We start from the raw sequence: 15,744 nt of genomic DNA, 5'->3' as shown, positions 1-15,744 counted from the left end.
TTGATCGCCTGCGTACTTGTCTAGTTGATTTGTGCAGGTAATGCTGCCCCCGTCTGGTCACTATGGGACTGACACCGGCTGCCCTCTCTGCTCAGTGAAGTCTGTCCTTTCCCCACTCAGACTAATTCCGACTGTTTCCCTGGCGTCTTCTCCAAAATATCTTCTTCAGAGCCATTTCCAAAGATGCAATTGTGTCTTCAGTTAATGCTAACTGTCTGTCCTTTACGTCTAGACACGCAGTATCCAACAGTTTAAAAGCTAATACAACACCAGGAAGTTCCATTTTGGATTTGAACTTCTGACTGTACATCCAGAAATTTTGTCTGTGTGAATATGCCTCATAATTCCGATCCTTTTCTTCCTTTAGAGAAACGGAGACAAGTGCATTTATTAATGTAGTCACACCGTCATCTTTGTTCAATTCTATCACCGAAATTCCCATCCTGGTCTCTCACTGTTTCCGAAAGAGACAGTACAGTTCCAAGGTCTGAGCTCTGTAAACTGAATCCGTATCCCAATTTAATTTTTCCAGCTTTCGTACAGCTTGCTCTTACGGAATGCCGGCGAGATCCTCAACAGGAAACAATCCCCTGCTAACTCTGATAACATTTAAACAACAAAGAAAAGATTTTTTTTCATTTTAACAACCCTGTTCTCGTTTAGTACACTGGGTTGCCATATTTTGTCCCAATCACAACCATCACCGTCCTGCTCACATCAAATAAATGCTAACATCGTAGAAATGAACAACTAGTGTCTGACCTCAGGAGTGTATAATGGGACAGTGTCCCAAACTCCTGTATGCTGTGGGTCCCTACCAATAGCCAGGGGGTCTCGGAATCCCTGGAGTGGAGGGAGCTTCATGCTTCGTTGGACCCTGCATGCATGCGATGGGATAGTGTGTATGGAGAGGGAGTTTCACTCTGTGTCTGACCCTGGGAGTGTGTGATGGGACGGTGTGGAGGGAGATTCACTCTGTCTGACCCCGGGAGTGTGTGATGGGATGGTGTGGAGGGAGATTCACTCTGTCTGACCCCGGGAGTGTGTGATGGGACGGTGTGGAGGGGGTGTCACCCCGGGGGTGTGTGATGGGACGGTGTGGAGGGAGATTCACTCTGTCTGACCCCGGGAGTGTGTGATGGGACGGTGTGGAGGGGGTGTCACCCCGGGGGTGTGTGATGGGACGGTGTGGAGGGGGTGTCACCCCGGGGGTGTGTGATGGGACGGTGTGGAGGGGGTGTCACCCCGGGGGTGTGTGATGGGACGGTGTGGAGGGGGTGTCACCCCGGGGGTGTGTGATGGGACGGTGTGGAGGGAGATTCACTGTGTGTCTGACCCCGGGAGTGTGTGATGGGATGGTGTGGAGGGAGATTCACTGTGTGTCTGACCCCGGGGGGGTGTGATGGGACGGTGTGGAGGGAGATTCACTCTGTGTCTGACCCCGCGAGTGTGTGATGGGACGGTGTGGAGGGAGATTCACTGTGTGTCTGACCCCGGGGGGGGGGGGGGTGTGATGGGACGGTGTGGAGGGAGATTCACTGTGTGTCTGACCCCGGGGGGGTGTGATGGGACGGTGTGGAGGGAGATTCACTCTGTGTCTGACCCCGGGAGTGTGTGATGGGACGGTGTGGAGGGAGATTCACTCTGTGTCTGACCCCGGGAGTGTGTGATGGGACGGTGTGGAGGGAGATTCACTCTGTGTCTGACCCCGGGAGTGTGTGATGGGACGGTGTGGAGGGAGATTCACTCTGTGTCTGACCCCGGGAGTGTGTGATGGGACGGTGTGGAGGGAGTTTCACTGTGTGTCTGACCTCGCGAGTGTGTGATGGGACGGTGTGGAGGGAGTTTCACTGTGTGTCTGACCTCGCGAGTGTGTGATGGGACGGTGTGGAGGGAGATTCACTCTGTGTCTGACCCCGGGAGTGTGTGATGGGACGGTGTGGAGGGAGATTCACTCTGTGTCTGACCCCGGGAGTGTGTGATGGGACGGTGTGGAGGGAGATTCACTCTGTGTCTGACCCCGGGAGTGTGTGATGGGACGGTGTGGAGGGAGATTCACTCTGAGTCTGACCCCGGGAGTGTGTGATGGGACGGTGTGGAGGGAGATTCACTCTGTGTCTGACCTCGCGAGTGTGTGATGGGAAGGTGTGGAGGGAGATTCACTCTGTGTCTGACCCCGGGAGTGTGTGATGGGACGGTGTGGAGGGAGATTCACTCTGTGTCTGACCCCGGGAGTGTTTATGGGACGGTGTGGAGTGAAATCCACTCTGTGTCTGACCCCGGGAGTGTGTGATGGGACGGTGTGGAGGGAGATTCACTCTGTGTCTGACCCCGGAAGTGTGTGATGGGACGGTGTGGGGGGAGATTCACTCTGTGTCTGACCCCGGGAGTGAGTGATGGGACGGTGTGGAGGGAGATTCACTCTGTGTCTGACCCCGGGGGAGGTGTGATGGGACGGTGTGGAGGGGGTGTCACTCTGTGTCTGACCCCGGGGGAGGTGTGATGGGACGGTGTGGAGGGAGATTCACTCTGTGTCTGACCCCGGGGGAGGTGTGATGGGACGGTGTGGAGGGGGTGTCACTCTGTGTCTGACCCCGGGGGAGGTGTGATGGGACGGTGTGGAGGGGGATTCACTCTGTGTCTGACCCCGGGGGGGTGTGATGGGACGGTGTAGAGGGAGATTCACTCTGTGTCTGACCCCGGGGGAGGTGTGATGGGACGGTGTGGAGGGGGTGTCACTCTGTGTCTGACCCCGGGGGAGGTGTGATGGGACGGTGTGGAGGGGGTGTCACTCTGTGTCTGACCCCGGGGGAGGTGTGATGGGACGGTGTGGAGGGAGATTCACTCTGTGTCTGACCCCGGGGGGGTGTGATGGGACGGTGTGGAGGGGGATTCACTCTGTGTCTGACCCCGGGGGAGGTGTGATGGGACGGTGTGGAGGGAGATTCACTCTGTGTCTGACCCCGGGGGAGGTGTGATGGGACGGTGTGGAGGGGGATTCACTCTGTGTCTGACCCCGGGGGGGTGTGATGGGACGGTGTAGAGGGAGATTCACTCTGTGTCTGACCCCGGGGGAGGTGTGATGGGACGGTGTGGAGGGGGTGTCACTCTGTGTCTGACCCCGGGGGAGGTGTGATGGGACGGTGTGGAGGGGGTGTCACTCTGTGTCTGACCCCGGGGGAGGTGTGATGGGACGGTGTGGAGGGAGATTCACTCTGTGTCTGACCCCGGGGGAGGTGTGATGGGACGGTGTGGAGGGGGTGTCACTCTGTGTCTGACCCCGGGGGAGGTGTGATGGGACGGTGTGGAGGGGGATTCACTCTGTGTCTGACCCCGGGGGGGTGTGATGGGACGGTGTAGAGGGAGATTCACTCTGTGTCTGACCCCGGGGGAGGTGTGATGGGACGGTGTGGAGGGGGTGTCACTCTGTGTCTGACCCCGGGGGAGGTGTGATGGGACGGTGTGGAGGGGGATTCACTCTGTGTCTGACCCCGGGGGGGTGTGATGGGACGGTGTGGAGGGAGATTCACTCTGTGTCTGACCCCGGGGGAGGTGTGATGGGACGGTGTGGAGGGGGTGTCACCCCGGGAGTGTGTGATAGGACGGTGTGGAGGGGGTGTCACCCCGGGGGAGGTGTGATGGGACGGTGTGGAGGGGGTGTCACCCCGGGGGAGGTGTGATGGGACGGTGTGGAGGGGGTGTCACCCCGGGGGAGGTGTGATGGGACGGTGTGGAGGGGGTGTCACCCCGGGGGAGGTGTGATGGGACGGTGTGGAGGGGGTGTCACCCCGGGGGTGTGTGATGGGACGGTGTGGAGGGGGTGTCACCCCGGGGGTGTGTGATGGGACGGTGTGGAGGGGGTGTCACCCCGGGGGTGTGTGATGGGACGGTGTGGAGGGAGATTCACTCTGTGTCTGACCCCGGGGGGGTGTGATGGGACGGTGTGGAGGGAGATTCACTGTGTGTCTGACCCCGGGGGAGGTGTGATGGGACGGTGTGGAGGGGGTGTCACTCTGTGTCTGACCCCGGGGGTGTGTGATGGGACGGTGTGGAGGGGGTGTCACTGTGTGTCTGACCCCGGGGGGGGGAGGTGTGATGGGACGGTGTGCAGGGAGATTCACTCTGTGTCTGACCCCGGGGGGGTGTGATGGGACGGTGTGGAGGGAGATTCACTCTGTGTCTGACCCCGGGGGGGTGTGATGGGACGGTGTGGAGGGGGTGTCACTCTGTGTCTGACCCCGGGGGTGTGTGATGGGACGGTGTGGAGGGGGTGTCACTGTGTGTCTGACCCCGGGGGGGTGTGATGGGACGGTGTGGAGGGGGTGTCACTCTGTGTCTGACCCCGGGGGTGTGTAATGGGACAGTGTGGAGGGAGATTCACTCCTGTCTGACCCCGGGAGTGTGTGATGGGACGGTGTGGAGGGAGATTCACTCTGTGTCTGACCCCGGGGGGGTGTGATGGGACGGTGTGGAGGGAGATTCACTGTGTGTCTGACCCCGGGGGAGGTGTGATGGGACGGTGTGGAGGGGGTGTCACTCTGTGTCTGACCCCGGGGGTGTGTGATGGGACGGTGTGGAGGGGGTGTCACTGTGTGTCTGACCCCGGGGGGGGGAGGTGTGATGGGACGGTGTGGAGGGGGTGTCACCCCGGGGGTGTGTGATGGGACGGTGTGGAGGGGGTGTCACCCCGGGAGTGTGTGATGGGACGGTGTGGAGGGAGTTTCACTCTGTGTCTGACCCCGGGAGTGTGTGATGGGACGGTGTGGAGGGGGTGTCACCCCGGGGGTGTGTGATGGGACGGTGTGGAGGGGGTGTCACCCCGGGGGAGGTGTGATGGGACGGTGTGGAGGGGGTGTCACTCCGGGTTCTCTGTTCCAGGTGAAGGTACTGAAGAGCGTTTCGGAGATCCAGATGGGGAACGTGCTGGTCGGGCAGTACGTCGGGAATCCGAACGGAGAGGGTGAGGCGAAGAAGGGTTACCTCGATGACCCCACCGTGCCAGCGGGCTCCACCACCCCCACCTTTGCCACCGTGGTGCTCTACATCCAGAACGAGCGGTGGGATGGTGAGTTGTTTGCCCCCAGTGACCCACCCATCCCCATCCCATCTGAGGTCCCTTTGTGTCCACTCCATCCTCTGTTCCTACCCCTGCCCCTCGCCAGTGAGTGATGAGGGCTGGGCCGCCTCTCGACCCCTCCCCGCTCTCGAGGGCCACGCTGCGGGTGGGGAGGGAGGGGTTCCGAGCAGGCACCGGTCTGACCCCACCCCTCTGCCGCAGGGGTCCCCTTTGTGATGCGCTGCGGGAAGGCGCTGAATGAGAGGAAGGCAGAGGTTCGCCTCCAGTTCCGGGACGTGCCGGGAGACATCTTCCAGCGCCAGTCCAAACGCAACGAGTTGGTCATCCGCGTCCAGCCCAACGAGGCCATCTACACCAAACTGATGACCAAGAAGCCCGGAATGTTCTTCAGCCCCGAGGAGACTGAGCTGGACCTCACCTACGGCAGCCGCTACAAGGTTGGGAAGCGCTCGGCAACTCCGCGGTCAGAACTGGACCAACGTCAGTGGGGATACAGTCTGTGACAGGACGCTGAGGGAGAGGGGTCACTGAGGGACTGCGTGAGGGAGCTGGATTAACGTCAGTGGAGATACAGTCAAGTGACACGGCGCTGGGGGAGAGGGGTCACTGAGGGAGGGTGTGAGGGAGATGGATTAACGTCAGTGGAGATACAGTCAAGTGACACGGCGCTGGGGGAGAGGGGTCACTGAGGGAGGGTGTGAGGGAGATGGACTAACGTCAGTGGAGATACAGTCAGTGACACGGCGCTGGGGGAGAGGGGTCACTGAGGGAGGGTGTGAGGGAGATGGACTAACGTCAGTGGAGATACAGTCAGTGACACGGCGCTGGGGGAGAGGGGTCACTGAGGGACTGCGTGAGGGAGCTGGATTAACGTCAGTGACATGGCGCTGGGGGAGAAGGGTCACTGAGGGGCGGAGTGAGGGAGCTGGACTAACGTCAGTGGGGATACAGTCTGTGACGGAGCTGAGGGAGAGGGGTTGCTGAGGGAGGGTGTGAAAGAGCTGGACTAACGTCAGTGGGGATACAGTCAGAGACAGGGCGCTGGGGGAGAGGGGTCACTGAGGGAGGGTGTGAAAGAGCTGGACTAACGTCAGTGGGGATACAGTCAGTGACAGGGCGCAGGGGGAGTGGGGTCACTGAGGGAGGGTGTGAGGGACGTGGATTGATGTTGGTGGGGATTCAGTCAGTGACGTGGCTGTGGGGGAGAGGGGTCACTGAAGGATGGTGTGAGGGAGATGGACTAACGTCAGTGGGGATACAGTCAGTGACGGCGCTGTGGGAGAGGGGTCACTGAGGGACAGTGTGAGGGAGCAGGATTAACGTCAGTGGGGATACAGTCAGTGACACAGGGCGATGGGGGAGAGGGGTCACTGAGGGGACGGTGTGAGTGAGCTGGATTAACGTCAGTGACACGGCACTGAGGGAGAGGGGTCACTGAGGGGCGGAGTGAGGGAGCTGGACTAACGTCAGTGGGGATACAGTCAGTGACGGCGCTGTGGGAGTGGGGTCACTGAGGGGTGGAGTGAAGGAGCTGGACTAACGTCAGTGGGGATTCAGTCAGTGACGTGGCTGTGGGGGAGAGGGGTCACTGAGGGACGGTGTGAGGGAGTTGGACTAAAGTCAGTGAGGATACAGTCAGTGACACGGCGATGGGGGAGAGGGGTCACTGAGGGACGGTGTGAGGGAGCTGGATTAACGTTAGTGACACAGGGCACTGAGGGAGAGGGGTCACTGAGGGGCAGAGTGAGGGAGCTGGACAAACGTCAGTGGGGATACAGTCAGTGACGGCGCTGGGGGAGAGGGGTCACTGAGGGGTGGAGTGAAGGAGCTGGACTAACGTCAGTGGGGATTCAGTCAGTGACACAGAGCGATGGGGGAGAGGGGTCACTGAGGGGTGGAGTGAAGGAGCTGGACTAACGTCAGTGGGGATTCAGTCAGTGACACAGAGCGATGGGGGAGAGGGGTCACTGAGGGGTGGAGTGAAGGAGCTGGACTAACGTCAGTGGGGATTCAGTCAGTGACACAGAGCGATGGGGGGAGGGGTCACTGAGGGACGGTGTGAGGGAGGGACTAAAGTCAGTGAGGATACAGTCAGTGACACAGGGCACTGGGGGAGAGGGGTCACTGAGGGAGGGTGTGAGGGAGCTGGATTAACGTCAATGGGGATACAGTCAGTGACACAGGACGCTGAGGGAGAGGGGTCACTGAGGGACGGTGTGAGGGAGCTGGACTAACGTCAGTGGGGATACAGTCAGTGACACAGGGCGCAGGGGGAGTGGGGTCACTGAGGGAGGGTGTGAGGGAGATGGACTAACGTCAGTGGGGATACAGTCAGTGACACAGGGCGCAGGGGGAGTGGGGTCACTGAGGGAGGGTGTGAGGGACGAGGATTGATGTTGGTGGGCATTCAGTCAGTGACGTGGCTGTGGGGGAGAGGGGTCACTGAAGGATGGTGTGAGGGAGATGGACTAACGTCAGTGGGGATACAGTCAGTGACACAGGGCGATGGGGGAGAGGGGTCACTGAGGGACGGTGTGAGGGAGCTGGATTAACGTCAGTGACACAGGGCACTGAGGGAGAGGGGTCACTGAGGGGCGGAGTGAGGGAGCTGGACTAACGTCAGTGGGGATACAGTCAGTGATGGCGCTGGGTTAGAGGGGTTACTGAGAGTCGGTGTGAGGGAGCTGGACTAACGTCAGTGGGGATGCAGTCAGTGACACAGGGCGCTGGGGGAGACAGGTCACTGAGGGACAGTGTGAGGGAGATGGACTAACAACAGTGGGAATACAGTCAGTGACGTGGCTGTGGGTAGAGGGGTCAATGAGGGACGGTGTGAGGGAGATGGACTAACGTCAGTGGGGATACAGTCAGTGACGGCGCTGTGGGAGAGGGGTCACTGAGGGAGGGTGTGAGGGACGTGGATTGATGTTGGTGGGGATTCAGTCAGTGACGTGGCTGTGGGGGAGAGGGGTCACTGAAGGATGGTGTGAGGGAGATGGACTAACGTCAGTGGGGATACAGTCAGTGACGGCGCTGTGGGAGAGGGGTCACTGAGGGACAGTGTGAGGGAGCAGGATTAACGTCAGTGGGGATACAGTCAGTGACACAGGGCGATGGGGGAGAGGGGTCACTGAGGGGACGGTGTGAGTGAGCTGGATTAACGTCAGTGACACAGGGCACTGAGGGAGAGGGGTCACTGAGGGGCGGAGTGAGGGAGCTGGACTAACGTCAGTGGGGATACAGTCAGTGACGGCGCTGTGGGAGTGGGGTCACTGAGGGGTGGAGTGAAGGAGCTGGACTAACGTCAGTGGGGATTCAGTCAGTGACGTGGCTGTGGGGGAGAGGGGTCACTGAGGGACGGTGTGAGGGAGTTGGACTAAAGTCAGTGAGGATACAGTCAGTGACACGGCGATGGGGGAGAGGGGTCACTGAGGGACGGTGTGAGGGAGCTGGATTAACGTTAGTGACACAGGGCACTGAGGGAGAGGGGTCACTGAGGGGCAGAGTGAGGGAGCTGGACAAACGTCAGTGGGGATACAGTCAGTGACGGCGCTGGGGGAGAGGGGTCACTGAGGGGTGGAGTGAAGGAGCTGGACTAACGTCAGTGGGGATTCAGTCAGTGACACAGAGCGATGGGGGGAGGGGTCACTGAGGGACGGTGTGAGGGAGGGACTAAAGTCAGTGAGGATACAGTCAGTGACACAGGGCACTGGGGGAGAGGGGTCACTGAGGGAGGGTGTGAGGGAGCTGGATTAACGTCAATGGGGATACAGTCAGTGACACAGGACGCTGAGGGAGAGGGGTCACTGAGGGACGGTGTGAGGGAGCTGGACTAACGTCAGTGGGGATACAGTCAGTGACACAGGGCGCAGGGGGAGTGGGGTCACTGAGGGAGGGTGTGAGGGAGATGGACTAACGTCAGTGGGGATACAGTCAGTGACACAGGGCGCAGGGGGAGTGGGGTCACTGAGGGAGGGTGTGAGGGACGAGGATTGATGTTGGTGGGCATTCAGTCAGTGACGTGGCTGTGGGGGAGAGGGGTCACTGAAGGATGGTGTGAGGGAGATGGACTAACGTCAGTGGGGATACAGTCAGTGACACAGGGCGATGGGGGAGAGGGGTCACTGAGGGACGGTGTGAGGGAGCTGGATTAACGTCAGTGACACAGGGCACTGAGGGAGAGGGGTCACTGAGGGGCGGAGTGAGGGAGCTGGACTAACGTCAGTGGGGATACAGTCAGTGATGGCGCTGGGTTAGAGGGGTTACTGAGAGTCGGTGTGAGGGAGCTGGACTAACGTCAGTGGGGATGCAGTCAGTGACACAGGGCGCTGGGGGAGACAGGTCACTGAGGGACAGTGTGAGGGAGATGGACTAACAACAGTGGGAATACAGTCAGTGACGTGGCTGTGGGTAGAGGGGTCAATGAGGGACGGTGTGAGGGACGTGGATTGATGTCAGTGGGGATTCAGTCAGTGACGTGGTGTAGGGGAGAGGGGTCACTGAGGGGCGGAGTGAGGGAGCTGGACTAACGTCAGTGGGGATACAGTCAGTGGTGGCGCTGGGGGAGAGGGGTTACTGAGAGTCGGTGTGAGGGAGCTGGACTAACGTCAGTGGGGATGCAGTCAGTGACACAGGGCGCTGGGGGAGAGGAGTCACTGAGAGTCGGTGTGAGGGAGCTGGACTAACGTCAGTGGGGATGCAGTCAGTGACACAGGGCGCTGGGGGAGAGGAGTCACTGAGAGTCAGTGTGAGGGAGCTGGACTAACGTCAGTGGGGATGCAGTCAGTGACACAGGGCGCTGGGGGAGAGGAGTCACTGAGAGTCAGTGTGAGGGAGCTGGACTAACGTCAGTGGGGATGCAGTCAGTGACACAGGGCGCTGGGGGAGACAGGTCACTGAGGGGCGGAGTGAGGGAGCTGGACTAACGTCAGTGGGGATGCAGTCAGTGACACAGGGCGCTGGGGGAGACAGGTCACTGAGGGGCGGAGTGAGGGAGCTGGACTAACGTCAGTGGGGATACAGTCAGTGACGTGGCTGTGGGTAGAGGGGTCAATGAGGGACGGTGTGAGGGACGTGGATTGATGTCAGTGGGGATTCAGTCAGTGACGTGGTGTAGGGGAGAGGGGTCACTGAGGGGCGGAGTGAGGGAGCTGGACTAACGTCAGTGGGGATACAGTCAGTGGTGGCGCTGGGGGAGAGGGGTTACTGAGAGTCGGTGTGAGGGAGCTGGACTAACGTCAGTGGGGATGCAGTCAGTGACACAGGGCGCTGGGGGAGAGGAGTCACTGAGAGTCGTTGTGAGGGAGCTGGACTAACGTCAGTGGGGATGCAGTCAGTGACACAGGGCGCTGGGGGAGAGGAGTCACTGAGAGTCGGTGTGAGGGAGCTGGACTAACGTCAGTGGGGATGCAGTCAGTGACACGGCGCTGGGGGAGACAGGTCACTGAGGGGCGGAGTGAGGGAGCTGGACTAACGTCAGTGGGGATGCAGTCAGTGACACAGGGCGCTGGGGGAGACAGGTCACTGAGGGGCGGAGTGAGGGAGCTGGACTAACGTCAGTGGGGATACAGTCAGTGACGTGGCTGTGGGTAGAGGGGTCAATGAGGGACGGTGTGAGGGACGTGGATTGATGTCAGTGGGGATTCAGTCAGTGACGTGGTGTAGGGGAGAGGGGTCACTGAGGGAGGGTATGAGGATCCCTTTTTTTTTCTCTGAGTGGTCTTTAATGGGTGATTTCTCTCCCAGGACGTCAAGCTACCTGATGCCTATGAGCGCCTGATTCTGGATGTGTTCTGCGGCAGCCAGATGCACTTTGTCCGGAGGTTCGTACCGTCCGTTCGGTTCTGGGCCCTGCACGGTAACGTCCACTGGGGTGCCCACTTGTCCTGCACCGGGAGGTCGCCGCGCACCAGCACAAGTCTGCGTGTACACACGTACAAACGCACACGCATGTGCACTGACATGCGCGCACCCACACAAATAGACACGCGCACACATGCACACTGTCCGTTTTACCTGCCAACACTTTGATGTTGAGATGCAGTGTGGAACGGGCCTTTCGAACCGCGCCACCCCAGTATTACCCTAACCTGATCGTGGGACAGTCGATACTAACTGGTACATCCCCGAGGAACCCAGAGCCCCCGGAGAGCATCAAAACCCCTCACGGGCAGCGGGAGGAGTTGACCCCGGGAGGCCCTGTGCGAGCTCCATACTACCGTGCTGCTCGGCTGCCATTTTGGATTCACCAGAGACTCTGCTTTGCTTTTTCCCCTCAGTGACGAGCTCCAAGAAGCCTGGAGAATATTCACGCCCCTTCTTCACAAGCTGGAGTCTTCCAAAATTCAACCTGTTCCCTATGAGTACGGCAGGTATGTGAATGCACACGTGTCTCTCTCGTCCTGATCCCCCGTCACTGCCCAGTCACCCTGGGGTTAGGGAGGGGGGGAATCAGCCAGGGTTCCTGCTCCCCATCGCTGCCCAGTTACCCCGGGGGGGGGGAGGAGGAGAGGGAGAGAAAGAAAGTGAGGGGGAATCAAACAGTGTTCCTGCTCCCCGTCGCTGCCCAGATACCCCGGGGGGAGGGAGGAGGAGAGTGAGAGAGAGAGAGTGAGGGGGAATCAGCCAGGGTTCCTGCTCCCCATCGCTGTCCAGTTACCCCGGGGTTAGAGAGAGAGTGAGAGGGAATCAGCCAGGGGTTCCTGCACCCCATCGCTACCCAGTCCACCCCTCTGTTTGGGGGGGGGGGGAATTATCAGCTAGAGTTCTTGCCCTCCTGCGTTGCCACCCCTGTCTGAGCACCGGCCAGCAACACCCACCCTTCTCTCTCTCCTCCCTTCTCACCAGCCGCGGACCCCCAGAGGCCGATGAGATGATGAAGAAGGTGGGCTTTCGTTACGAGGGCACCTACAAGTGGGTGAGCCCCAACAGGCTGTGAGCCCGGCTGCCGGGTGGAAACGGAGAGAGGGGGAGTGGATGGAGACAGAGAGAGAGAGAGACACACACACACACACACACACACACACACACACACACACACACCACCGACCTTCTACCCTTCCCCAATCTCCACACCTACCCCCCCACCCCTCCCCGCACCAGTTCCATCGCACCTCCGGGAAGAACAGAGGACCCCCCTCAGGATGATTCCGGCTGGAACGTACAGAACATCACAAGGCCAGCGTTGCCCGTCGGACCTGATGAATGTACTTTTGTTACTTGTATGCACAGAGAGTGCTGGAGCTTAAATCACTGCTGTCTTGTCGTTGCTCGTGGAAAGGGGTGGTGAAGCTTCACGGACTGCCTGTGCTGCTGGGTGGGTGGGTGGGTTCTTCTCAGTGTCTCTTCACAGCGCTGGTTTATTGGTCTGAAAGAACTCGCTAGAACGTTCCCTCCCTCTCACCCACCTCATCCAGAAATCACTGCCCGGCTTGGTCACCCTGCACGGAACGCGTTTGGGGTTCTGGAGGAGACAGATATACCGAGTGTGTGTGATGGAACAATGTGGAGGGAGATTCACTCTGCCTCTGACCCCGGGAGTGTGTGATGGGACGGTGTGGAGGGAGTTTCACTCTGTGTCTGACCCCGGGAGTGTGTGATGGGACGGTGTGGAGGGAGTTTCACTCTGTGTCTGACCCCGGGAGTGTGTGATGGGACAGTGTGGAGGGAGATTCACTCTGTGTCTGACCCCGGGAGTGTGTGATGGGACGGTGTGGAGGGAGATTCACTCTGTGTCTGACCCCGGGAGTGTGTGATGGGACGGTGTGGAGGGAGTTTCACTCTGTGTCTGACCCCGGGAGTGTGTGATGGGACGGTGTGGAGGGAGCTTCACTCTGTGTCTGACCCCGGGAGTGTGTGATGGGACGGTGTGGGGGAGATTCACTCTGTGTCTGACCCCGGGAGTGTGTGATGGGACAGTGTGGAGGGAGATTCACTCTATTTTTGTCCTTCTCTCTTCAGGCAGTATACATGTTACCGGTTTTAAAAACTACTAAATTAGGATTTTTTAAAGACTGCTTATTAACAACTAAAACACAGAAGGAGGGAAAACCGATACAATGTGGGAGAAACCCTTCGGTGTTGAACCGGCTCTGCCGCAGCCCCTCCCTCCCTGCCTGGTTGCCCCCCGTCTCCTCTGGTGTCATTCTGCCTCCTCTCAGCCTGAGGCGAGGTTCCAGTTTGGATGAAGAAGGAGCCCATTTTATACCCTCTAGAACCTGGTACTGGGGGGTGGGGGGGGGGAAGGAATAGTCAGGCCACAGGATTCGGCTGCACCTTCTCGCCTCATGGCTCACGGACGGAGGCTGCTGGCTCTGCGGCTAAACCATGGAGTTCACTGTTACCTGACCTCAAAGCTTTGTGCCTGACTTTCCTCTAAACATTCCTACTTCCCACACTTTAGTCTTGATAACAACAGTTTGAAGCTGCATACACTGTGAGAAGGTTTGAAATGTGACTTGCATTCCCCTTTTCAGCTAATTCGTACCCTAAAGAGAGCCCCACTGACTGGGTCTGCTGTAACGGGTCGTTGTGCTGATTGAAGGGAGAAGAGAGCGCGAAGGGAGGGACACAGTTTGGACTGGGATCAGTTTTATAACTACTGCTGTATATTTCAGTTTATTTAGTAAAGACCTTTAGGTACGTGTGCTTTTTTCTTAAAGTTCTTGTTTACAGGGTGCATCGATGGGCTGTGTGCAGGTGACATGGTTGTGTGTGTGTGAGAGAGTGTGTGTGACCTGCACTGTGTGTGTGTGTGTGCACATGCATGAGTGTGACTTCCCTTCAGGCCATCTAGTCTGCACCATTGTACTGTGGTAGCAGTTTCACAAGTTTGTTGAGTGATGCAGAAAACTCTGACTGTGAATAAGCAATCATCTATTTCCAAACAGATTGGATCAAACATTTAGGTCGCCCCCCCCCCCCCCCCCCCCCAGCTTCCACCAACTCGGCCAGTGGTATAGTGGCCCCAGCACCGGACTTCGAGGCGAACGATCCCAGGTTCGAATCCGGCCAGCTGCTTGCACACTTTCCATCCATGCTGCGTTGAGCATCGAACTAGGAACTCCGTCTCGAAAAAAAAGACAGACAAATGCCAAGGGAACGGCAGGGTTGCCACCCAATGCACAGTCTTGTAGTAACAATGAGGGAGGCACAGAGAGAATCTGAATTTGCTGATAAGAACATTTACAATCTCAACAGGACAACACTTGAATTTACACAACCAAATAACTGTCTGCTCACCTACTAAGTTTTCCTGACCAGTCAAAGAGCAGGAAACTGATCTTGTTGCTGACCACATGTCTGTCATTCTGAACCTCCACATCTTTATGGGGCACTGCACATCCATGATGGTTGGCTTCCTACAGAGTTCCAGCACCAGCATACTTGAAGCGTCTGCTTTTGTATTCATTTCTTACCAATTCACAAATAGAGAAAGCTTGTAGACAGTGCGAGATGGATAGGCAGGTGATAGAGAAGGGACGCGCTCAGACCGAAGGCTTGAGATGTGTCTATTTTATGCAAGGAGTGTTGTGAACAAAGTGGATGAGCTCAGAGCATGGATCAGTACCTGGAGATATGATGTGGTGGCCATTATAGAGACTTGGATGGCTCAGGGACAGGAATGGTTACTTCAAGTGCCAGGTTTCAGATGTTTCAGAAAGGACAGGAAGGGAGGCAAAAGAGGTGGGGGCGTGGCACTGTTGATAAGACATAATCTCACGGCTGCAGAAAAGGTGGACGCCAAGGAGGGATTGTCAACGGAGTCTCTGTGGATGGTGGCTAGGAATAATTACTGGGTACTTTTTATAAATAGTAACAGGGACGTCGAGGAGCAGATAGGGAGACAGATCCTGGAATGGTGTAATAATGAGAGTAGTTGTGACGGGAGATTTTAATTTCCCAAATATTGACTGGCATCTCCCTAGGGTTTAGATGGGGTGGAGTTTGTTAGGTGTGTTCAGGAAGGTTTCTTGATACAATATGTAGATAAGCCTACACGAGGAGAGATTGTACTTGATTTGGTATTGGGAAATGAACCTGGTCAGGTGTCAGATCTCTCAGTGGGAGAGCATTTTGGAGAAAATGATCATAATTCTATCTCCGTTACAGTAGCATTGGGGAGAGAGAGAGAGAGAGAGAGAGAGAGGAACAGACAAGTTAGTAAAGCATTTAATTGGAGTAAGGGGAATTATGAGGCTATCAGGTAGGAAATTGGAGGCTTAAATTGGAAACAGATGTTCTCAGGGAAAAGTACGGAAGAAATGTGGTAAATATTCAGGGGATATTTGTGTAGAGTTCTGTATAGGTGCGTTCCAATGAGACAGGGAAGTTATGGTAGGGTACAGGAATGGTGGTGCACAAAGGCTGTGATAAATCTAGTTAAGAAAAGAAAAGCTTACAAAAGGTTCAGAGAGCTAGGTAATGTTAGAGACCTAGAAGATTATAAGGCTACTAGGAAGGAGCTTAAGAAGGAAATTAGGAGAGCCAGAAGGGGCCATGAGAAGGCCTTGGTGGGCTGATTTAAGGAAAACCCCAAGGCATTCTACAAGTATGTGAAGAGCAAGAGGACAAGACTTGAAAGAATAGGACCTATGAAGTGTGACAGTTGGAAAGTGTGTATGGAACTGGAGGAAATAACAAAGGTACTTAATGAATATTTCAGTATT

General features: G+C 57.4%; 1 protein-coding gene across 3 annotated transcripts in view; it reads left to right on the top strand.

Annotated features, from left to right (window-relative positions):
* g6pd (glucose-6-phosphate dehydrogenase) overlaps positions 1-13,723 on the top strand; it is a 47,377-nt gene extending 33,654 nt beyond the window's left edge. For all 3 annotated transcript variants that reach the window (XM_059949475.1, XM_059949474.1, XM_059949476.1), the window contains 5 exons: positions 4,879-5,065; positions 5,279-5,514; positions 10,823-10,899; positions 11,356-11,448; positions 11,924-13,723. In XM_059949475.1, coding sequence (XP_059805458.1) covers positions 4,879-5,065; positions 5,279-5,514; positions 10,823-10,899; positions 11,356-11,448; positions 11,924-12,014 — 684 coding nt within the window. In that variant the 3' untranslated portion in view covers positions 12,015-13,723. The remainder of the gene's footprint in view (positions 1-4,878; positions 5,066-5,278; positions 5,515-10,822; positions 10,900-11,355; positions 11,449-11,923) is intronic.
* Positions 13,724-15,744: the final 2,021 nt, after the last annotated feature.

This window comes from Hypanus sabinus, chromosome 24 (genome assembly GCF_030144855.1).
Source record: "Hypanus sabinus isolate sHypSab1 chromosome 24, sHypSab1.hap1, whole genome shotgun sequence".
Lineage (NCBI taxonomy): Eukaryota > Metazoa > Chordata > Chondrichthyes > Myliobatiformes > Dasyatidae > Hypanus > Hypanus sabinus.
The sequence above is the reverse complement of the archived record's forward strand: the minus strand, read 5'-3'. Positions and strand labels throughout refer to the sequence as shown.